Genomic DNA, 27,540 nt, shown 5'->3' with positions numbered 1-27,540 from the left:
CTGTGCACTTTTTTTTCTAAGATTTTTCATTTCCTAATAATATCATCTATTCAGACACATTGTCGTAATCGATTGAATTTCCTTATGCTACGGTTTCATTACACAATAGCCAATGACAATCTTTGTTACATGTCAAATTGAATCATTTTTGTATTACCTAAGTGTACTAAGCCTAATATAGAACAAACTAGTGCACTAGCCTAATATAGAACGAAGCACTTTACATTATCCTCATGATGTAAATTAAGGAGATAATTCTGATAAATGCTAACACAGAGTTAATTTTATTGAAATTAAATACCTGTATGTTGACGGAGTAGACTGCAAATAAGATAATAATAAAATGCGTGATAAAAGAAGACGGTTCCACTAAGTGACCCCTTGAGACCTGGGCCCCGACCGAACAGTCAACGATACATTACACCGAAGGCAGGCTAAAGGTTAAACTGGGTCATGTCAATCTAGGATTTGATCCGCGATATCAATGTCAGAATTATCATACATACACCCTAATTCTCCGTTATCTATACAACCGAAGCTTTGGCAGGTCATATGTTTTATCATACAACAGATTGTCAAACACTATTGTTCGGAAAAAACATTGAACATTTCTTTGTTTTGCTTACTGCAAGCGTGCGCATTTCGGTGAAATCAATTTTTTTGGTAAATGTATTTTAAATAGGTTAGCATGATTAACGTTATCTGCAATAATTCCAACAGCGTAATCCAAACTCTCACAACTATGGGGCTTACTCCCTTCGTTCTTAAACAAGAATTTCAAAAAATAACAATTCCCTAGTACTAACAGAAAGTAAATTATTGCCCCCCTATATCCATTATTTATTTTTATTCAATTGACAGAAAAACTCTTTTTTATCATTTATATATATATCTAGAACACATAGAACTCCACCCTATTAAATTATGACAACTGCTTTGAAATGACGAACCATTAACATTGAACAAATATATACTCATAAGATTGATTTTTAAATAAACTTATACTAACACATCAATGTAAACACTTTATACTAATTCACTGTCACTGTAACTGAGATATTTTCTTGCAGTGGTTTCCATTGTTTCATTATCGATACGAGGAAAATGTGTTTGATATAAATATTATCTCAAAGTTCAACCTGAACTTGCTGCACCCTTTTTCATTTAATATTTTTTCCCTTTTCAAATCAATTATATAGTGATAGCAACCCAATTCTGAGATCTGACATAGTTTTACGTTTCAATTGAGCATAGAAACGCTTTCTCACCCTGAGCAAATATTTGTTCTCCCTATGACTGTGTTTATCGGTGATGTTGAATTTCATTTCTCTAACGAAATTCTGATGTTGATTATTTTTGTTATTTTGTATAGCAAAAGTTGAGAGCAAAACACTATAAAAATATGTTTTATAATTAAATCAACACTGTCAGGGATGGGCAATCATGTGGCTAAATGGTTAATATAATTCCTTTTATTACTGGAGGTCTTGTAATACTATTGTTTCGCAACCAGTTAACATTATGTATTTGGTGTTTGGATAACTAGTACGATTTGTAAATTGTCACCTTCATCAGACAGATGACCAGGCCCCAATTTCTCGAAACAAACTTAAGTCAAAAACAAATTAAGTCTCAAATATGTTACATAAAGAGAACACTTAAGATTCGACTTAAGTCTGTACTTTTATTTCGAGAAATCGAGACCAGGCAGCAGAATTACACAAAGGTGTAAATAGTTTACGAGTTGTCTCGAAATCGACATTTAGCATCGATCTTCGACTTTTATTCTGAAGATAACTCGAATGCTTTTACACCTTTTTGTACTTATACTGGCTAGTCAACTATCTGATATAGGTAAAACGGTGTACACCGTACAACTCATCGAAACGACGCACAAACAGTTTCACTGGTTGTGTACATAAAACATAGTCCTTTGTAAACCTACTTCCCAATCTTAGGAAAACGATGTCACAAAGTACCCTTTATCGTTGAAGGGTGGATATGTTTCTTTACTAGTTTATGTGGGATTTCTTATTCTGTTTTGGTAATAACAGTTTATTCTTTTGTTGTTGAAGAAATGGAATTTTCATAAATAAAGTTATCTAGAATTATAAAATCCAAGTGTGTTGTACGGATTTATATTTATAAACCGTACTGCAATCACAGTGCTACTTCCCAAAACCGACCCTTTTGAGAAACCTATCTTATTACCGAAGAATATTGTTATCAATTATGTATTGTTTTCCTTAATAATGCAAAACGCCATTCGATCAATTATCTTTCTATCCCATTGAATCCCGACCTGTCGAAATTGATCGCTTTCCGAAACAGAAATTCCCTAAACGTTCATAACCTCTTGTACCATGCATGATCGGGTTTGGAAAGCTCTACTGTAATATAAACAGCCATTTCTGTGATGACAATCTTACCTTTGTAATGATATACGCTACACATGGTGTAATATTGTATTTGTTTATCGAAATATCAAATATCTCTGGTAAACCATCACGCTTGTAATGATATCAAAATACCACTTATAAACACTTACATATGCAATTATATCAAATACCACTGGTAAACACTCTTATTTGTAATTATATCAAATACCACTGGTAAACACTCATATTTGTATTTATATCACAATACCACTGGTAAACACTCATATTTGTAATTATATCAAATACCACTAGTAAACACTCATATTTGTAATTATATCAAATACCACTAGTAACCACTCATATTTGTAATTATATCAAAATACCCCTGGTACATTTATAAACACTATTATTTGTAATTATTTCAAATATCACTAATAAACACTCTCATATTTAATCATATGAAATACCTCTGGCAAGCACTCATATTTGTAATCATATGAAATACCTTTGGTAAACACTCATATTTGTAATCATATGAAATACCCCTGGTAAACACTCATGTTTGTAATTATATCAAATACCACTGGTAAACACTTATGTTTGTAATTATATCAAATGCTTTTGTTCTGAAGTGTTCCTGATTTTATAGGATATAGTACACACCCTGCTAAGATGATTTCTAGTACTGTTTTACACTGTGGGTAAATTTTCCGTATCTTTGGCGAGATGATACACTTAATTGAAAAAGTTGCAGCCACTTGTAGCTGTAAATTACTTTAACCACGCTGTTGCTCCCGTATCTTTGGAGGCGATGAACTGCCAAGATAAGGTACAAGTAAGGCGAACCACAAATTGCATTGTCTTGATTTTAATCCTGTATCAGAAGTTAACACCTTTGTCTTGGTAGTATGTCTAGTTACACACCTTTATTATAATAATGAAACACACCTTCATTCTGTTAATCTGCTGAAACACACCTTCATTCTGTTCATCTGCTGAAACACACCTTCATTCTGAAAATCTGCTGAAGCAGACCTTCATTCTGGTAATCTATGCTACTACACACCTTCATTCTGTTTATCTACTGAAACACATCTTTATTCTGTTAATCTGCTGGAACACACCTCATTTTGTTAATCTGCTGAAACAGACCTTCATTCTGATAATCTTTGCTAAAACACACATTCGTTCTGTTAATCTGCTGAAAGACACCTTCATTCTGCTACTCTCTGCTAAAATACACCTTTGTTCTATTAATCTGCTGGAACGGAACACACTTTCATTCCGGTTATATCGTAACACACCTCATTCTGGTAATATCTGCTGAAACACAACTTCATTTTAACTAATCTCTACTGAAACACACCTTCATTATTTTAATCTCTGCTGAAACACATCTTCATGTTTTTTTATGATGCACACGTTCATTCTTTAAATTTCTGCTGTAAGACACTTTCTCCTTGCTACTCTCTCCTTTAAGACACTCTACTGATTAATATATGCTTTAAGACACTTTCTTCTTACCACTCTCTCCTTTAAGATACTCATTGCTGATTAATATATGCTGTAAGACACTTCTTCTGGCTACTCTTTAGGACACGCATTGCTGATAAATATCTGCTGTAAAACACTTTCGTTTTACTACTGTCTCCTTTAAGACACTGTGCTGATTAATATCTGCTGTAAGACACTTTCTTCTTACTACTCTCTCCTTTAAGACACTCTTTGTTGATAAATAGCTGCTGTAAAACACTTCCTTCTTCCTACTTTCTCCTTTAAGATACTCATTGCTGATAAATATGTGCTGTAAGACACTTTCTTCTTTCTACTCATTCCTTTACGACACTCATTATTAATTAATATCTGCTTTCAGACACTTTCTCCCGGCTACTCTCTCCTTTAAGACACTTACTGCTGATTAATACCTGCTTTAAGACACTTTCTTCTTGCTACTCTCTGCTATTGCACACTTTTTTGTTATAAGACTGCTATTATTCACATTCTTACTTTGTCATTATTATTACAGTTCCTGTAATCACATATTTCGCACGTGTTTTTTATACTAGCTCGTAAGCATACTTAGCCAACAAACATCATTTCATGGATTATGTAGATTTTATTCTCTCTCGTTATACCGTATCTCTGTATCTCGTTATACTCTCTATCTCTCGTTATACTGTCGCTTGTTGTCTGTTTCATCAATTATTATACTCTCTCCCTTATACCCCCGAACCTCAAACTCATTATTGTCAACTCTTTGATGACAACACAAGTTCCCTACTTTCAAATCTTTGATGACAACACAAGTTCCCTACTTTCAAATCTTTGATGACAACACAAGTTCCCTACTTTCAAATCTTTGATGACAACACAAGTTCCCTACTTTCAATCTTTGATGACAACACAAGTTCCTACCTTTGAACTCTTTGATGACAACACAAGTTCCCTACTTTCAAATCTTTGATGACAACACAAGTTCCCTACTTTCAAATCTTTGATGACAACACAAGTTCCTACCTTTGAACTCTTTGATGACAACACAAGTTCCCTACTTTCAAATCTTTGATGACAACACAAGTTCCCACCTTTGAACTCTTTGATGACAACACAAGTTCCCTACTTTCAAATCTTTGATGACAACACAAGTTCCCACCTTTGAACTCTTTGATGACAACACAAGTTCCCTACTTTCAACTCTTTGATGAAAACACAAGTTCCTACCTTTCAACTCTTTGTTGATAAACAAAAGTTCCCACCTTTTAACTCTTTGATGAAAACACAAGTTCCTACCTTTCAACTCTTTGTTGATAAACAAAAGTTCCCACCTTTCAACTCTTTGATGAAAACACAAGTGCCTACCTATCAACACAAGTTTCTAGCTGTCAACACCTTGATGACATCACAAGTTCCTATCTTTCGATTGTTTGATGACAACACAAGTTCCAACCTTTCAACTCTTTGATGTCAACCCAAATTCCTACCTTTCAACTCTTTGATGACAACACAATATCATACTTTTCAACATTTTGATGACAACACAAAGTTCTACTTTAAAATCTTTGATGACAACAAAAGTTCCTACCTTTCAACTCTTTGTTGACAACACTAGTTCCAACCTTTCAACTCTTTGATGACACCGCAAGTTTCTACCTTTGAACACAAATGTCTATGACATCTTTAGTTCCTAGGTTTTAAGTGTTTGATGAAACAGTTTCGTTTTCAACTTCATATGCTCGCCCTTACAACAACTGTTTTCGGCATAAATATTTTCACTTACTTGATGCAATAATTACTCCGAAAGGAATCGTTACACTCCTACATTCTTGTACATCTCCCAAGCCAAGTGCATCCACTCCACGATGTGAAAACGACCGACCATCTTTTATTATTTCTATACACTTTAAATCGTATAAACTCTCTCATTGACATACGACTCTTGCACCCTCCATTGTTAATTTCATTACCATGAATCATCACAATGTCTTTCACAGTCATAACCACTTAGTCTAGTTTGAGTAAAAGGAGATAAAATAACGTGTCCACTACACAATCTCTTTCACATCAATATTATACCTCTTATCATATTACTATTGATCTCAACATGTAAATATGGTGACATTGAATAGTTCTATATAATTTTTTATTGTGTTTTAAATAATTTGATAATTCTTAATCAAATGGATTTGTTTAATATATGTATCCGCCTTACAATTTTCCAAAATTGTACGTACATGTAAACATCAATTTGTTTTTGCAAAATGATTATTAAAGTTATCAATTAATAATTATGTTTAGGACATTTGATGATAAATTATGTATTGCCAAATTAAACTGGTAATGCTGTGAGTTTTAGCTCATCACCAGCATGGTATAATTCATTCGTTTCATATCAATGGCTTTGCCTACTGCTTCAATATATCTTTTCAGATTTATTCTGGCAAAATAAAAAAATGATATTAGAAATCCTCTGATCGATTTCCAATACGACGAAATCGTTTGCATACGACACCTGACATTGGTATTATCTCTATATCTAGTCTTAAAAAAATATTAAAAAACCGACTACGAACGGATTATACTTATATAATTTTAGTCTATTGTACAGACTCTTTCGGTCTAGATTCAGGATCATGTGATATAACGCAATAACATATCATTCTTTATAATGTGACGTTAACTAATAATGATTACAGAAATTAAATCAAGTTTTTTTCTTCTTCTCATGTTACTAACAAACAAATATGCGTTAAGCGATTAACAGATTGCATAGTGATTATTTTTAATACAAGCATATTTACTAGGTATCACAATAAGTTATTTACAAGGATATCGATGAAGCAGACAGCTATATTTGGATTCAGTTTTACCTTTGCATATTTGTTTTATTATTTCGCTAAAAATAATTTTAATAATGTAAAACATTCTGATTCATGTTTAAGATACCACCGACCACCACACCCGGCGGTGATTGGGATAAAGTGTTTAACATGATTTTCTGATTTACTGCGTAATGGCAAATTCCATTTGGCAAGGAGAGTAAAACCGGTTGTTTTTCATCTTCTAAAATGTCTGCTAATATATTTTGTATTGTTACAAAATGGGTATAGTATTCGTTGAGTGTGAACTCCAAGCAGCTGCTTTTACACAAGTGTGTGGTTGACTTAAGTGCTACTAGATGCTATCTGCTAGTGTCTTAGTTATTTCACCCTCAGGCAGTTCACGATCAATCTGAGATTTTTCAACACAAAAAAATTCTCGCATATTATTACTTGCACTAGTTGAACTTTGATCTGAACACTAAACTAAATATCTATGTGGACGATACCTGTGTATTTCTAGTCTCGTACACCATAAATGTGGATAAAAACATATGTCTAACTCTACATGTATAAAATTTGAGTTGACATAGAAGTTATCAATATTGATCTATTTTTTATGTTTTGATATATATCAATTACAAGGAATACCGACGTCATTATGCTGTCAATATTAGAAATAAATACAACCAGAATAACAATATCGACACCATTTTTAAGCAAGATAAAATTAGATAACTTGACGAGCAATTGTTTCAACTATGAAAAATGTCATAGAAATATATTAGGATTCATCTAGATTCAGTCAGATAACTATTCAATCTTTTTTGTAACGAACATTTGTATTGCCTAACCTATGTACTTCATCAGTCAATGAATGACAAAATGACGTTGTCGTTTGTAACGTCGTTTCTGATTGGCTAATACAACGACGTAAGGATTTTATAGGGAAAAAGGTACCCACTTAAGTTGAAATTTTGCAAGAGATCATTTATATTAATTTGAATGTGTGTTTATATTATCGACATATAACAAAACTTTGAATATATTATCATCATAAATTGATTAGCAGTTTATTTAAAGAACACATACGTTTTACTATTATATCTCCGTGACATATTCAAGTCTATCCAAGTTAATCTTTTAGTAGGTGGTTTAATGATATTTATATACAAACGGAATAGAACATTTTATACCTTTTTAATACCACAAGGTGTAGAACATTATTTCTCCATGAGTTATTCATATCTCTAATATACGATAAAGATAACGTAAAACATTTCAAAACCCACTGAAAAAAATAAGAAAAGTAGAATTGCTTTGAATCGGTCAAAACTAAAGACCTTTCAAAACTCATAACAATTAAGTATTAGAATGAAAATTTATTTAACACTATGTCGTAAGTCTGCAGATCGCCTTCACAAGAAATACATATACATGTAATTCAAACTAAAACGTTCGGTTTTATTATATCTTTAGACATTATTGTTTTAACATGATTATGTAGGGTAACGACGGAAGTCAATTTAATCTATTCTTCAGAAAGACACTTGAAAGGTTTTGCAAAAGAAACATAGACAGTCGACCATTTAACACTTCCACAGCGTCACAAAAATTCGCTGTGACAACTCTCTGCTGATTGTTTTAAATGAGTAGTGAAAGACAGAATTATTCAACATTTTTAAAATGGCTTTGGGGTATATGTCGACCATATTAGTTAAGCTGTTGAGAGTTCCATTTTCTGCAATTTTATTAAAATATGTTATTATATCTATTGCACAATTATATATATATACTTTTTTTAAAGATACCAACTCGATATATTTAATTTTATTTTGATATAAAAATATATCTTTATAATTGTGTTTGACATATATATCTATATATTTCATCATTTTATGTAACGAGTTATGCGGAACTGGTTTTTAATAAGAACGCCTGATCTTTTTTTAGATATCTTTAGACGAATTCATATTAATTCGTGATTTATCTCGTATTTTTATTGATACAGGATTTGCTTTTTATCTACTAATTTAATTATCACATCACAAATTTTGTAAATGTTTTTTTCATGTTTTCACGCGATAAAAAATAACATCAACATTACAAGTTATTGCTTCATTGTAATACCTGGTCAATTTACTATGTAAACGCTTTGATTAGTGTTTAATTGTATGTCTTCAAGCGCCTTTGTGATAGCGATGATATGTAAATGATACCGAGTCTATCAGTGGAGGTCACCTCAGGTCACTGTTAGAATTGGCCGAGCCTAAATCACGCTGACCTAGACTGTACAGCCGAGGCGTATAAAGAATACACTAGAATACATCCGTGTTACTTAGTAATTATCTCTTGCCATAAATCACGGTAATTATCTAATAGATAATGCTTACGGATAGCATATTACAATACTCATGTACGTGCATTTTCTCACAAAAAAATATATAAATGAATTGTTTCCCATAACAGAAAAAAGACATTTATGGATTTTATGGATTAGTAATAGACTTTACGTCAGAGATTTACTCATTTATCGATAAGCTTGTTTTGTATAGACAAGGTAATAAATTAATCAGCTGATAAGAACTTCACAAAAAATATAAAAAGGAGGATTCCAATTTGATTTTTTTTTTCATTATGAAATTATTAAAAAAGTTTTAAATCAAAATATTATTTCATATATGAATATGATAATTATATTAATAAAGTAAAATACATGAATATGCTAATAAGATAAATGATATTAAAATATATGAATATGTAAATGAGCTACTTACCACCATAGACCTATGATATTAGTTGGACACAAAAGATAAAAGTATACAAATACAAGTACTCCTTGAACTTGCATGATTTGACATGCGATGGCCGCGCGTCCTTTAAGAGAATCACTGGATTGCCAGCTATACCACTAGTATTACGTAATCCTTATTTCCAACAATCTCCAAAGAGAAACAACATCAGAGTTTTGTCGATAGTTCCAAAAGTAATTCACGAACAATTCCATACGTATAAGCGTTTAGTGATACAGTTTCCACTGCTAAACTTACACACATACATTACATATATACATGCATGCACGAGGCTTGTTGTAGTTTATTTGGGAATGAATACTAACAAATTGCGTATTGGGAGAACACATGTCAATCAGCTCCAATAGCCCTTGTTCCGGTAACCACAATATGTACCACCGGCGTATGGTAGTAAGGACAGACCACTACTCCCATACACATTTCATCTCAAGTCTAACTTACGATACACGAGCCACAAACAATAAATACTAACTCCATTTGGGTGGTTTCGATGTAAATTAAAAATCACATCCTCAGAATTGCTGTGTTTGGGTAGCTGGTGTTCCCGTCTTGTGTCGCCGGGAGAATCGAAGCGAACCATCGCTCAGGTGGATCTCCACAACATTATATACGACCGTGAACGTATATTCAGACGTTGAAGCATTCTTTTAATATCTATACAGCGCTGTATATCCCCCACAATCCCGATTTCCTCAATACGTCTAGAAAGATGCCGTTACGTCATCTACTTCTTCCTGTGCTGAAATCCTTCGATAGGGACCTCATACAGTTCTCAGTACCCGGTAATCCCTTCAGCGATAGGTGATGTCGGCCTGTTAAGAGGTATAGAGATTTTGATAAAAAATGTTCCGAGAACCTATTGACTACATGCTCGTCATTAAAACATAAATGACAAAGCCAAACTTGACGGCTTCTTAGCTTATCATCAGAAAATGAAATTCCGCCTGTATGTGTTAAAGTCAAAAATAAGTATCAGGAAACTAATATGATTTAAGTGAATGGAGGCGAAGAGGCAATAAGTATAATTCATGCTAAATGTACAGGTGACTTTCTAAGCGCAGTACATCAGGTGGGTTTTTGACGTTGTGTGGCTCACAAGCTCTATATGGTGGGGTGCTATTGTAGTGTATCTCCGCACAATAGTGGGAGACGTTTGATCACTGACCCTATTCGACCGTGTTATCTGATACAACCACGATAGCTCAATATATGGGAATTAAACAAACCCACATATTTGAAGTTAATACTTGGGTTTTTTTTGTTCGACGACATTTTCTCCTCTCTGTGTAACTATGAAACTGTAGAAGAGAACTTTGTTTTAAGATGGAATTCAACTCAATTATAAATTATGTAGTGCAACAAAATATAATTCATTTACTACAGTTATATAATTCCTTATGTAAGAAATATAAAAAAACCATTGATACAAAGTGGCCTCAAAGCATGTTTTAGTTAAAGTTTCAAGAAAAATTATCAAAAATCATTAATACACTGTTTCCTCCTTTCATAACCTATCATAACAGTTTCTTATACCAGACCGTCACAAGTCATTGATACAGCTTTTCCTCAAATTATTAAATATAGCTATAATTTCCTATGTAAGAATAATTAAATGACACAACGTTTCCTCATATCGAAATTAGTAATATTATTTCTAACGGATAAATGGGTTCTTAAGCAGGGTACTTCCAGGAAATATATACTAAGCGGATGAAAACAATTATTCGCAGTTTAACATTGGGTACATCAATATTGTATATGTCGTGCGTATTTATATGCGATGTAATATAATATATGCATTAAAAATAATGTGATTTTTGTCTACATATTTTATAGAATCATAAATTATATCAAGTTTGATCGTTGAAACACTTTTTTAAAAATATAATACATTTTACTTAATAATATTAATTTTAATCAAGTGACTTTAAAATGAAGTTAAAAGAAGAATATGCAATTATACTACAGTAAATACCAATTGATTAATTTTACGTTAATGAATTCCCGTTATGCAAATTAACATTCAGCATTCAACATCTAAAGACAAAAACTATATCAGTGAAACATTAAGAAAGCAATATGAAATCAACTCAACAAAATATCGACAATGCCAGACAAATAAAAGAAAACCTGGACATAACGACCATCTCAATGGAATGACTGCTTAAAATGTCAATCATAGCATAATCTTATACCTCTTCATTGCAACCAATTACCTATAAAGACCATTTTTGTTCCTTGGGCTGCTTTTATAGATATGTTTGTTTCTGGACAGTTGTTATAGACATATTTGTACCTAGTTGTTGATTTACGTGTATGGCCTGTGTTCGTTATAGACAGGTTTGTATGAAGTTCTAAGATCACGTTTCTAGTCCTATATAAACTAGACCAAGTCTCGTTTTCTTTATTGATAGATCTCTGACTGTACACAAAAATGCATCACCTAAATAGAAATATTTTGAAAATTTTATTTAAATCGACTTGTAGCTAATGAGCCTTGATTCGTGGTAAGATTGACGCTAACCAGTGACTCGATCCTTACATGTAGAAATCATTAGGCCAACTATGGGCCCACCCAGCTCTCGGCTCTTTGATGTTCGCCGACACCGGTCAATACATCAAATGACGCTTACAACACCACAGTATTAGCAAATAATATATTTGGCTCTTAGTCGGTCGTTCAAACAGCCTTGTCCTCGAGGTTCCTGGGGGTATCGAGGTGTTTAAATTTGACAGACCTATTGATAACTGACTACGAACGTCACGGAAATATACACTTACAATTACAAATGTACATGTTTTATAGAAATCCTTAGCTGCAGCAAAAATAATTCATATCAAATAAATTGTCATTTTTTTCAGATGATATCTTAAATATAAAAATGATAATTTCAATATCGACGTATGCAATTAAAACTGCCGAATCATGATTTATGTCAAATAAACTATTATTTCAGAAGACCTCCTAAAGATCAAAGTGATAACTTCAATAAAATGCAATAAAATCTGCACTTTATTTACCAAAACTGCTTACCAAGATTATCTTAATATGTTTAAATTTTAGCAATATGATAAGATTTATTTTCATTGACATACAGGTTTAACCGCAGAGCTTTTTATTGGCTTAGAATAGTTGAGCCCTAATAGAGAAAATGGATATGTTCTATTGAATTCTTAGTTATATTCTCTCTCTTGAGACTGACGCAATTCTGATAAGTCGACATAATCTGATAAATCGAGGTAATTTGATAAGACGAGGTAATCTGAAATTTATAGTGCTTTCTCCAGGCTACGGAAAATAACATAACAGTGACCTGATGGCATACAATTTAGAAATATCTGTGTAATACTAAATTGAAATTCAATTGATATATCTGATTGGAAATCCACGATTTAATGATACTATTGCATAGGGAATATGAGTAACTTATTTAGTAACCGCTCTTAGAAGGCAAAAAGTAGTTTGATATTTCGAAATTGTAGGATGGAATTATTGAAGGCTCATAACGGCAATGTTACTGAAATCACCAAGTGTAACATATCTGTAAGAAATTTACTGTTTCTACAAGCTTGAATTATTACAGAATTTCTCATCTCTGTTTTCTTTTGAATTCACTTTTATTTATATAATTCTTTAAAGTGGATGTGTATCTGATTTTCCTCGATCGTCGAAACGATGTGATTCCTATATTGGATATGATTATGTTCTAGCGTCGTCGGAACGATTGGATTCCCATTTTAAATTTTATTAAACTCTATCGCCGGAATAATGTGATTCTCATATTAAACTTGATATTTTTGTCTTCAGTATAAAACAAATGAATGTTTGATGTGCGATCAAGCCGGCTTAATGTTAGTTATAAGTACAAATGTATCAACATTAGTCTTTAAAGCAAAATTGTTAATATTTGAGAAATAATTGATAGATAATTTATTTACTTAAAAAGATATCATCTTAGCAAAGGTAATTGTTCCCATTTTGATGTTAAAAAGGCGCTATGAATAATATATATTCAAACATCTGATTTAATGAAACAAGTCATCATAACTTTTTATGGCTATATTTCATTGAGTCTCCATAATAATTTTATTTCGTAATTGTATTCATGTCTTTACGGAAGTATGTTTATAACATCATCGAGATTTGGTGTCTTGCATCTATACGAAAATTTGAAAGTAAGAAAAAAATGGTTTAGATTTTAAGTTGGAAATTCGATGAGGATAAAAGGAATGTATTGTTATGTTGTTAAATTGTCGCAAATATACAGAATGATTGAAAGTCCAGAGTAGCTACATTAAATCTTGGCTATCAAATTATTTCCTTTCAGTTGAAACATATTTTTATTTTAACACATCGAGTTTTAAAAAATAACAATTGACGGCAGTAAAACCCATTCATTCTCGCGCAAATGCACACAAATATGTGGAAGTATCTCTGTTTTTTATCAAATTGTACTCAATAATTAGAGAAATGTGCAACGCAATTATAAAATACTTATACAAACTTTGCCTTTAATTAAACGTAGCATTAGGCCTTTAATTGGAACAGAACATAACTATCCCATCGCCCTGCACATGTAGTAACCGCTTTATGCACCGGTCTTCAATATAAAGCATAATGTGTATAATTGCCTCAACTGAATTTATATCTCTATAAACAGCCTCAATCTGACAAGTTATGTCCCTGTAAACACTACTTAAGATGCATCTTACTTTGTTATTAAGCCACCTGGCTATCACTACACGGACTTCCGAACAAGATTTAAAAACTGACACATATTTTCTAACATAATTTGAACATTTTGTTTCCTGATTTTAACACATATTACTGCTGCGCCGGTCTGGGTGGTGATGGGAAAGTGCGACTTATCTGGGTGGGTGGTAGTGGGATGTCCACTACGACAGACTGTGGTGTACAGGTATGGAGGCTGTTTGTTTGAACTATTGTAGATTAATGAGATATTTGTGCTACCATAAACTCCTTCAACAGTTGATACATTTTTCCGTGTAAACACTGGGGGCCTAAAAAGGGTACATGTTTTGGCCCCTCTTTTTTTATTTTCGATTTCTTTTCTTCATTTCTGATTTCTTATAGATGCTCTTCTATACTTTTATTTACTAACGTTTTGCTGTAACAGTCTTAATGTTTAAGATTTTGTCACCTTTAACCGGTTAAGATTATCAATAGATTATATCAGAACAAATGAAGAAAAACCACCCTATATCTTATATACGTATGTTTATTGACTTGATTTCATATCATTTTATATATTTAAGATAGGTTGACAGTTATATCGCAGTATGTTTGGTACCAATTTACCACGTACATGTCCACCTAAATTGGATGTGTCGTTTCGATATTTTGTTGACCAATTATTACATCATCAATTATCTTTCATTTTTATGTTTAAACATGATGTGCCTATACTACTATCACATCTATTTACTTAATTCACTTAAACATTTAGCAATTTTGTCAACTTTTTGTTTTATTAAACACTTAATCCATAAACTGTAAATAATAACGATAAAATACAGGTATAAGATATCTATCCTGCTTGAGCATAGCTTGTAGGCTATCATCACCAGCCCGTTCAGTTTTACGTTGAAGACACTTTGGCCATCTAGGCGGAAATATCGAGAAATATTAAGTTTTAGGCTACAAAGACTTTTCAAACGCCGTACAGTCAATAACAATTGTGCTGGCCTCCCGAGGCAGTGAAGCGAAATTAGCACACTGTAATTTAGAACAGAATTCCAGCTACATTTGAAAATACCTTCCTATCTGAACGACTGCCATGAATCATTGATATATAGCGGGACAGACGAGGACATGAAAAAAATCATAAATGATATTTTAATTTACTTCGAGCTCGTCAGGTGTTTAATGGGGGTGAATGTACAGCACTAAGGACGGTTAGCGGTGTGGGATAGCAGAGGTATACATTCGGCACAGCTGACCTCCATCACCGCCATATCTCAAGGACAAATTTAGGCTCCCTTGTTTAGTCCCGTATAGGTAGCATTCAGGTGAAAAATGTCTTGACGAAATAATATAAAATGATATTGAGTATATTCAATGTAAATTTTTTTTATCTATAAATGTCTATATGGAAAAAGTTAAAAAGAAATAAAACCAGGAAATTTCATAAAGTATAAGTATACTTATATAATGAAAAATTAAATGAAGTAAAGTCCATTCGAAAAGTTAATAAGTTGATATTTAAATGGTTATAACCAAGGGAAAGATTGTCAATTATGGATGAACTCAGGTTTTGTTTTTTTCCCAATACTAGCTATCTATGTAATATGTAATAAAATGAAAACTAAGAAAAACGGAAAAGGACCCTGGCTATGGGGGCCAATAGGGAAAATCTACAAGAAAATGCATCTAAACCTATTTGAAGGGTTTGCATTTATGGGAAAGGAATAGGCCAGAAGCTAACTTAAAATGGGTCATATTCAGAAACGATCAAATCATATGTCCAACTCCCCAAATACTTCCTAAAACTCAGAGATGTAAAAGGACGTGAATTAAATAGGAGACTTCATTATTGAGATAGAGAGTGAATACGAATGAACAAAAGTCAGTTATTCTGATTTAAGATTAATCGTTTTACATGCGATCAATACATCAAAATGCATGTATTTCATGCTATGTTTTGGCTACTCTTTGTCACACCATAGTGTTCTTACGCATACAAAAGTTCCAAAAAAGTATATAAGATTCTGAATGGTGATAACTTGTGACAGCACGGTCCCACCTGTTCTCAGACTTAATGTCGAACACAAAAATTCACGATTTACAGCCATGTCCATGATAATCCATACCGATAAGACATTTTATTAGGAAACGCCGATGAGAATATTGGAGCAGGTCCATGAATCCATCCTGGAGACACAACATCTATGTATCGTATTTTCTCCTCTGTTATTTTGTCTGTCTATCAATCAACTAGAACCTGATCATTGGATGTTTTCACATTAACAAGTACATTAAAAATACCGACCTTTCACGTAGTCACGACCGTACATATGTAAAAACTAATCTTCGTCAGTACAAATAAATCCATCTAACTCGAACCATGTAGTCACGACCTACATTTGTAAACCCTTAACGTCGTTAGTACAAATAAACTTCGCTAACTCGAACTTGGTTATTGCTACCATGTTGTCACGACATACATCTGTAAACCTTTAAATTCGTTAGTGCAAATAAACTTCGCTAAGTTGGTTCGGTCAGCATTGATTAGAAATGCATTATTTTCCTCTATCATACATGATAGGGAACACATAATGCAATTATTGGAAGAAAATTGTTTTATAAAGGTCGAGTTAAAGACTTCAAGGCAACAAATAATGTCACGCTGACTGGCAGATAAATCCGTTTGAATATAAAAACATCATGCTGGAATGTACATTAAGTCCAATGGTCACTACTCGTTATGTAAGTTGATGTCAAGACAGTTTTCCAAAGGTCAAACGTTTTACGTTCCATACAAGTATTACGGATTGTAATATACAATCGTCAAATAGTAAAGTGCTATCAAACATATAAGTTTTGTTTTAAATTGAATGGAGATATATATTTGGGAGGCATGTAAAACTAATGAATATATAAGGAATTTAATTAGATATATATATCATTGTGAGATATAAAATGCATGCATAGTATATTATAAAACATATATTATAGAAAGCACAGCTAAGCATAACATATCACATACAAGACTTAAAACGTATCAAACTAGGAAAACTGAATATAACATTGCGCTACGTGGAACGCAGTTTGGATGAATTAATCAAATTGCTACTTAGTTAAAAAGGGTTACATCAAATATAGAATTATTTTCGGTTAAAGTTAAAACTGGAGAACAGCCGCTTATGTCCACCGTTCCAACTTAAGTCGCCACGACAAGTTCACGAGCAGTATCATTTGAAAAAAAGTTGTGATGTTTCATTTCAAGTTACGATGTAAATGTTTTGCACGTTACATAATAATATGGTTATTTTCTATTGTCGCATTCCGACATTAATGTTTCATTTGTTCCTGGTGAATACTGCAATTGACTACTAAAACTGTTAATCTTATGTTAGATATAAAACAAAGCCAAATCTATATCATAATATATTAAACCGGTTCTTGTGACATACGTCAAACGGAAGGCAAACGATTACATTCAATGTGCAAAACGAATACATAAAATGATAATTTGGGATATATGGTTAATCGATTGGTATTTGCCTGTATTGGAATATAAAGGTATACCTTGACGTACAATTATGTATAAAATCTGGAATCAATACAAGAGAAAAACCGCTGATTCAAGTTGTGATAATGATAAGTTGTAGATTGAGGTAAAGGTTAACAAAATACACTGTATCTATGCTCTTGTTTACTTTTATTTTTTTTTTATTCTTTTTTGTTCAGTTTTTAAAAACAAACTATGATACATCTCTGGTTCACTGAAAAGCTTATTTATTATTTGTTCCAGATATATCGGAAGTGACGTCATAGTGCCACACCCCAGCGTAAATCGATCATCGTAAGTAAATGGACAATAAATTCATCTCATCTCATTATTTTGTCAAAGTTCTTATTTTATTGATTCCTTCGTGGAGGATAGTTTCGTCACATTTATGTTCATATATAGCCACATGTAATCGGACAGGTTAATTCTGACCAATCGCAACAATGGTATAAAACGTAGCAAACTGAATAAAACCACTCAATTAAATTCTGGATAGAATATTATTAAAACAGTTTAAAATTTGGTTTTTGAAGGTAAGGTCTCTTTCACAATACCAAAAATTTGAAAGCGACTCGCTTCATCAAACTTAATATAAAACTTTACGGTCTTTTTACATACTTTATTATTATTAACGTTCTATTAACAGTTAAGGTCGTTTAAAACCGGCCTTCGCTTTGTATGATATGCTGCATTTCCCCCATGAAGTAGTGGATGTATTACCTGTTTCATAGTGCTGTCTTACTGAAAGACACTACTAAGGACACTCAACACCAAATCATGGCACATTATACCGATAGAAAACCAATCGTCCAACTTCCTTTAGCTAGATCTCCAGCAGGAGCAGAAAGTATGAAATGACAAAGGACTCGTTGACCATGTCACGGCAAAAATGACTGGAGACCGAAACAGCAATGGATAACTCACTATAGTTATACAAATATGTCGTCATTTAAAAATGCTCCACTGCTGAGAAATGGTACTTTACTTATTTTTCTTCAGATACAAAAGTTCCCATTACCACCATTGAAAAGTTTGAGCTTCTAATTTAAGCTCTTATAAAGATATTGAAAATAATTAATTGCATCCCGAAATAAATCCCTGGCACTATGTCCTATATGGAATAAGTATTAATTGTGCGTCAACAAAATAAATCATTTTTTGTCTTAATTAGATGTATATACACGATTAAACACCAATTATTGTTCAAATGATGAGTATCGTTTATGCTCTGTCGGCGGTGAAGTATCTTAAAAAGCGTGCAGTGTTTAGGTGATGGAAAAACACCCGGCCTAATATCATAGGATTGTACAAAAGACATAGACAGAATTCTGGGTAATTTTAGGTATTAATGATTTTCTGTTAACTTTATATACTTTAATGGTTCAAGATAAAAAGTCATTTTGAAGACAATTGAATGTAAAAACGATGAATATTTACATAATAAGACAGTGTGTATTTCTTTATAAGTTTTGTTAATTAAAGTAATTATTTAGGTAAATCATCCCTATAGTATCAATCTAATACACATAATGACATTATATTGCTGGCATGCCACTCACATGTCTTACACATCTGACGAAACTACGTTTGTAAATTAAGATATCGGCCCAATTTTACGAACATTCCTTAACTTAAGGAAATGCACCAAAATTACTTAACATTTCTTACAGGAAAGCATTACTGTTGTTTGAAAGTTCATAATGAACGTATGGTGGTTTCCGTAACAAACATTGTATGTTATGCGTTCATATGTGCAAGGTAAGTTAAGGAATTCCTTTAAGTTTTACTTTGGGTAGGCTTAATTATTTTCCTTCAATCTAAAATTGTAGATGTCGTTAAAATATTGAAGCGGACTTAAAGTCAGATCTTCAAAAGTGTTATTATAATTGAACAAGACAAATAATGGGATATCAAAGATTACTTCAGGTTATAGATATTATATTACCGTATATTGTGTAAAATATTGACGAATCCGAATGTATATACACACGTGCATGACTGCAATGACTACAAAACTGCATCATTGCCTTCTTAGTTTTTGTGTTGCTTGATTGACGAAATAATTTGACTTGAGATTTTGATGATTTTCATCTCAAATAAGATGTTGCTTATTTTGGAAATATCAATGATGCTGTATGTCCTCTTGATATTCAGTTACTCATTTTTTGTCAGTTTTATGCATTCTGTTGGACTATTTTTGTCAACAATAATCGTTTTATGGGAGAGACTCAATACCTTGTAGTGTACAACATTCAGAGTCATGATGCTAGACGCCTAGGGTGTGATGAGTAAACGTGTTGAGATGCATTTTAATTCATGTCGAAATGCACTTTAAACTTTATCGGTATTCAATGGAAATATATTAGATATGAACACACTAGGCACCAAAAAGAAACAGAACAAAAATACCAACAAAAAAAATGAGAAAAAAAGAACAAACACAAAAGACTTTAAAAACAGAATTGTTACATATGCATGTAAAACTAAAATGCTTTCCATGTCTCAACGTTAGACCTATTTAACTGGATTTAACCAAGAATGTTGCTGACTGCAGTAGTACACTTCAAGTCATGACACAGCATAGCGAGTCAAAAACAGATAAACAATATATTCAAATAGGAAATCCGAACAAGACATTTAAAACTAATTTCGATTTTAAGCCCACGCGATCGCTTTCAGAGCGTTATAGAAGATGGTATATAAATTGCGTCGTTGGCCAGCTCCCCGTACTAATGGAGTGTGTCTGGAATGGGCGTGGCCTCAGACGGAATATATTATTGGCCGATACGTGGATTTGGAGATGTTCCAATGTTGTATGTGTGCTGTCTATGTAGTCATTCATATAACCTCCTCACCACGCGGAAAGGCAGGTATTCCGGCTTATAAACTGGTACACTAACCCATTAAAAGGTAAAAACGGTTAGAGGTATTAGTGGAGTGATTGATCTTTTCCTCATGAAGTTGTCATTGTTTAAACGCCAATGAAATGGTAACCTTTGCTGATGAGACAAGATACTTTATATGTGTTGTGGCTCAGAATGGGTTCAAACTGACGATAGGAAAACGTCGATGATGGTACATGTATTTCTTCTAAAAGGCATCATAACAATCTGATATACTACAATTTTGATAAACTATATACACTAAAGATATTTATAATAATGACGTTTTGCTAAAAAAGGGAAAAGAAGAATTTTTACAGAGCAAAGTATATGGATAGAATAAAAACGTTCGTATACAATGTATAACCTTGGGAGGGGGATACAATTTTTAATGTATACGCATATGAAATAACATTTTTGAAATATATAAAAGCAGGAATGGAACGCTTCCATTTTACAGAGTAACCTCCGTTTCGGGTAGGTATCTATTATGACGTCATTATTATGTGAGCGCAACTCATGTCATTTTCTCTGAAAAATATGATGCCACAATCGATACCTACTCGCAAGGGCAGATAACTCTGAAATATGAAAATAAGGAACATACTTAGGATGGAAACGTTTTTAAACAATATGTATGTAGTTATTTTTGAATGATTTTCTTTTTTAAAGAAGACATGGAGAAATGTTTTATGGAAAGTGTACAATTCTGTATTTGCATATTACAGAGTTATCTGCCCTTACAGATAGGTATAGATTGTGAATTCATGTGTTTTCAAGCGTAACGTCATCCTTTTTCGGAGAAAAAGAGTAATGACGTAACAATTGATACTTACCCACAATTGAGCTAACTCCATAATATGCAAAGACGGAATATGTACACAAAATGGCACTAAGACGTCTCCTTATCAAACATCATACATGTAAAGCAACATTATATCTTTAGGCTTATCCTAATCATGTTAAGATATCTAGATGCACTTGTTCACAAATAACCGGATAGCAATTAACATAAAACTACAGGCAATCCAGTTGTTATTATAGTGAGTTATTTTGATGCTGGGATTTACCTAAATAGGTATTTTCAGAAACATAAGATAACATCTTAAACCCTTATATGGGTCAGGGACCAGCCCTTGGTGTGTTTCTACCCGTAGTTAACCCATCACAGAGACTGGTAAAAGCCATGTAGGATCTAATAGTATTTACCGCCGTCATGTTCTGTACACGTAGCTGAGTGATAAATCCCGTTTTAATGCGAGTCCACGTGTAAACAATCGGCCAAATAAATTCATTGTTTTAAAAGTTTAAGCTCTTTATTTTGACACATAGTTTGTCCACATCAAAGTCAATACTTAAATATAGGCGAGTGAACGGCACCCTGACGTAGACTATGTAGGATACATAGACTCGTATCACAATGTTTGGCTAATCAACGAGTTCATCACAGCCTTTGGAGACATCATTCCGGAAAAACGATAGACGTTCAACATTGCATTAAGAAAGCGCTCTCTGACCATGAACTTTTTCCGTACTTTAGTAACACAATTCGGGTGCCTTTAAACAACTAGAATGATCTTAGAACTCGGGCGCTATTCCATCCCTCGAACATACTATGAGGCGATAGTGCCATCTCAACAACGCTATACTAGATGAAACCAGTTATAATGAATAAGTGATATTAAACAGGTATTCTGTTACGATGTTTAATTCCTATTTTCTATTTGTATATTACAGAGTTTTCTGCCTTTGTTGGTGACGTCATGTGTTTGCAGGCGTAATGTCATACTTTTCGGAGAAAACGACTTTAACTGCGCTCAAAATATAATGACGTATAATCGATACCTACCAGCAAGGGAGCTAACTCTATAATATGCAATGGCGGAATAGCAATAAAGATTGTTTACTGCGTTGTAATATCAAACCCATGTTATATAGTATTTCCATTTCAAAGCATCACAACATTTTCCCATGCATAATTATACAGGTACAACTTTTCAAATTTTTGTTTTCGTAGATGATAAAAAGTGACATCAATGCTTATCGTTATTTTTTTGAAGTTTTAATACGAATCAGCAATGTCTCTAATGTGACACCACATTAGTATCGTGTGATTTTATTTTCTTTCATAAAGTTACGGAAAATCTACTACCAATCAGAAGTTATATAACTTATGGGGAAATAAGCAAAAATAATGATTAATGTGTAAAATGTAAGGTTTCCCAATGTTAAATTGTGGTTGAATGATATAGTCATGTCATAACGATTCTGTGGCGACTGAGAACGCCAAATACAACAGTGCCAGTCACCACATTAATTCATCAGTTTATCCCCTTTTCATTGACAGATACAACAGTACCAGTCAACCCATTAATTCATCAATTTATCACCTTTTAATTGACAGCAGACTCGACAATTGTAATCAAACATCTCCACACTTCCTGAGATATATCGACTCCTACGTCACAGAGTCTCCGTAAACACAATCGACAGAGTAGCTTATGTGAACTTTGACCCTAGTAGATATAAATGAATGGATTCCGGCCGACAATATTGCCAAAATTTCCTCAGTATTTATGTAAGATGTAGCACGTGCAGTCAACACGTGCTCGGAATAGTTGATTTCTTCATTAAATAAATGTACACAATTATGCTCTAAACAGTGTATTTCCTAGCCGCCTGACTCCCCGGGAAGTCCGACGCTATTTTCTATATTCCAGATTCCGAACTGGTTACTCAGCCGCGCTGCTTACTTAATTTCACAAAGTGATGATTATGAACATTTCTTCACAAAACAATTATGCAAAAGCAGTTTGGGCATAAAACACATACCCCATCTCATATGGTTCAAAAATTGTTAATAATGAACATTTTAAACAATATAATATCCATACTTTTACACTGGATTTTCTTTAATTTCATAAAGAAAATAATCTCCTCTGTTGGTTTTTTTTCCCTGGGGAGTATTTCGCGATTTTCTCTGTATTTATGCACGGTTATACATTTTCTCTATATTTATGCACGGTTATACATTTTCTCTATATTTATGCATGGTTATACATTTTTTTCTATATTTATGCACGGTTATACATTTTCTCTATATTTATGCACGGTTATACATTTTCTCTATATTTATGCACGGTTATACATTTTCTCTATATTTATGCACGGTTATACATTTTCTCTATATTTATGCACGGTTATACATTTTCTCTATATTTATGCACGGTTATACATTTTCTCAATATTTATGCACGGTTATACATTTTCTCTATATTTATGCACGGTTATACATTTTCTCTATATTTATGCACGGTTATACATTTTCTCTATATTTATGCACGATTATTATTTTCTCTATATTTATGCACGGTTATACATGTTCGCGCCCTGTCAGCTTTTAACAGTAATACACTACACTGGTTATCGTTCTTGTCCATATTTCCATTTTCTATCCGCATTTATGCCTATCTTGACTTAAAATTAAGTTTCATATAAAAAAGTTGGGTTCGGTGATCCTAGTGATTAAAAACAATTATTAAATCTGGCTGAAGATCCTCTATGGAAATAAATACGCTCTCATTACTCGAATTGATGGAACAAATCATATATCTAATTGCGCTTTTTCAGTTTTAGTTTTGTGAGTTTAAAAAGAATGTATGCATTATGTAATCAAGAAACTTTCTACAAAAGGAAGTCTCATGGTATGTCCTATTTTTCAAAGGAAATCGGATAATCAAATTTAGTATTTATTTCCTTCATTTAATAGTGTCTCCAAAAAAAGACGAAATCATTGATGTAAATAAAGGGGGGAGGTAAACTTAACTCTAATCTTATACCATGTGTAATGCAATAAACTTTATAGGACAGGAATTAATATTTGAGCAACAAATTAAAAGCATATGAGGTGACACTTACATAAATAAAAAACGGCAATCTAATTCAACAGTGATTTCAAATGGCTACCTTACAAATAGTCATCTTTTATTTCAAGTCCACACTTCAAAGCATCATTCTTATTCTGATATTACTATTTTTGTGATAAGACATTAAAAGGATATTTTTTCGTTTAAGCTTTTTCGCTGTTACCGATTAATGTATCTTAATAGTTCAATTTTGCTTGTAACGAACCATTTCATTGGCTACAATAATGGCAAAATGGCATTGCTATTTGAAACGTCGCTTTTGGGTTGGCCGAGACAACGGCGTAATGATTTTAAAGAAAAAAATAGTCCTAAACTAAATTTAGATTTCCGAAAAGATTCCTTTAGCAAATGGAATTATAAGGATTACTTTTGAATACATTTTTTATGTTATAGAAAAAAAACACACACACACACACAAATATTCGTGTACTTTCATTCATAAATCGCTTCGTGGTTTATTTGGAGTATGCTCAGAATTTTGTGAGGTTACTCCCTTTTTGGTTCTATATATCTCCATCACATTAAAATGTACTCGTTACTAGTTAATTATTAGATCATCACGCGACGACTCGTACTAATTGTGTAGAAACGCGATATTAATATCAAGAATCGTCCAAATTATATAGGAGAAAGGTTTTTGTATACAAGAAATCATCCTTATTATATAAGAGGAGCAGATAATCAGAATTCCTGCAATGATCCTATTTTATAGCAGCTTTGTCTTATTACTAGGGAAGGTACTAATTATATAGCAAAAATATCTAAAAACAAGGAAATATACTAATTATAAAGTAACATTATCTTAATACTAGGAAATATACTAATTATATACCAGCAAGATCTAAATACTAGGATATATACTAAATATAAAGTAACATTATCTTAATACTAGGAAATATACTAATTATATACCAGCAAGATATAAATACTAGGATATATACTAAATATATAATAACAAGATCCAATTACCGGAAAACAAACTACTTATATAGTAAAAGGATTTACATAGTAAGAATATGTACTTGTTATATAGCAAGATCTACATAATAAGAATACGTTCTAATTATATAACAAGATCTACATAGTAAGAATACGCACTAATTATATAACAAGATCTACATAGTAAGAATACGTACTAATTATATAGCAAGATCTACATAGTAAGAATACGCAAGATCTACATAGTAAGAATACGTACTAATTATATAGCAAGATCTACATAGTAAGAATACGCACTAATTATATAACAAGATCTACATAGTAAGAATACGCACTAATTATATAACAAGATCTACATAGTAAGAATACGTACTAATTATATAGCAAGATCTACATAGTAAGAATACGTACTAATTATATAACAAGATCTACATAGTAAGAATACGTACTAAATATATAGCAAGATCTACATAGTAAGAATACGCACTAATTATATAGCAAGATCTACATAGTAAGAATACGCACTAAAATATATAGCAAGATCTACATAGTAAGAATACGTACTAATTATATAGCAAGATCTACATAGTAAGAATACGTACTAATTATATAGCAAGATCTACATAGTAAGAATACGCACTAATTATATAGCAAGATCTACATAGTAAGAATACGCACTAATTATATAGCAAGATCTACATAGTAAGAATACGCACTAATTATATAACAAGATCTACATAGTAAGAATACGTACTAATTATATAGCAAGATCTACATAGTAAGAATACGTACTAATTATCTACATAAGAATACGCACTAATTATATAACAAGATCTACATAGTAAGAATACGCACTAATTATATAGCAAGATCTACATAGTAAGAATACGCACTAATTATATAACAAGATCTACATAGTAAGAATACGCACTAATTATATAACAAGATCTACATAGTAAGAATACGCACTAATTATATAACAAGATCTACATAGTAAGAATACGCACTAATTATATAACAAGATCTACATAGTAAGAATACGCACTAATTATATAGCAAGATCTACATAGTAAGAATACGCACTAATTATATTACAAGATCTACATAGTAAGAATACGCACTAATTATATAGCAAGATCTACATAGTAAGAATACGCACTAATTATATAACAAGATCTACATAATAAGAATACGCACTAATTATATAGCAAGATCTACATAATAAGAATACGCACTAATTATATAACAAGATCTACATAGTAAGAATACGCACTAATTATATAACAAGATCTACATAGTAAGAATACGTACTAATTATGAAACAACCACATCTTAATACTAGGAAACAAACTAATTATAAAGTAACACGATCTAAATAGTATACAAAATATTTATATAGTAATAAGATGTAAATACCAGGAAACAAACTAATCAGCTAGTAACAAGATGTAAAAACTAGGAAATAAACTGATTATATAGTATCAAAATCTAAATACTGGGATACAGACTAATTATATAGTAACAAAATCTAAAAACCAGAAAACAAACTAATTATGTAGTATCAAGATCTAAATACTGGGATACAAACTAACTTTCTATAGATCAATTGAATCATGTCGCTTGATATTGGTGATTGAGAACTTTCAACTGTATGAGAATTACATTTATTCAAAATCACATACTTCTTGGATAAACTTGATATAAAGCTAGATACAATAGTGTATCACATAGCAAGTTTATCCCAGACTCAAGACGAAAGAGGGGTAATGTAATTTCAAAATCTAGGATTAATAAGCAAAATTGAAAATGACATCTTAACCCAAAAACAAATTATGACTGTTTTAAATGATAAGCAAAAACTATAAAACTATGAAATATTCTGAATTACATTTCAATGGTATGTCACTTTTTATCATAATCCTGAACATATTTAATCTTAATATAATCTCATAGTCGGGCAAAGAAAACCAGTCTAAATGCGTTCATTGGCCTTCCAAAAGTTCTCACATATTAATACGACGGCCAAGTTCTGCT

At 32.2% G+C, this 27,540-nt stretch overlaps 1 protein-coding gene across 1 annotated transcript in view; it reads right to left on the bottom strand.

Annotated features, from left to right (window-relative positions):
- Positions 1-27,540, bottom strand: part of LOC138310341 (protein Wnt-6-like) — a 75,997-nt gene that overhangs the window by 23,410 nt on the left and 25,047 nt on the right. Inside the window, exon 2 of the mRNA XM_069251525.1 lies at positions 9,472-10,319. Within this exon, the coding sequence (XP_069107626.1) occupies positions 9,472-9,545 (74 nt within the window). The 5' untranslated portion in view covers positions 9,546-10,319. The remainder of the gene's footprint in view (positions 1-9,471; positions 10,320-27,540) is intronic.

The sequence above is a fragment of the Argopecten irradians genome, chromosome 16, assembly GCF_041381155.1.
Source record: "Argopecten irradians isolate NY chromosome 16, Ai_NY, whole genome shotgun sequence".
In the NCBI taxonomy this organism is placed as follows: Eukaryota; Metazoa; Mollusca; class Bivalvia; order Pectinida; family Pectinidae; genus Argopecten; species Argopecten irradians.
Note: the sequence above shows the minus strand (reverse complement) of the source record. Positions and strands in the feature narration are given on the sequence as shown.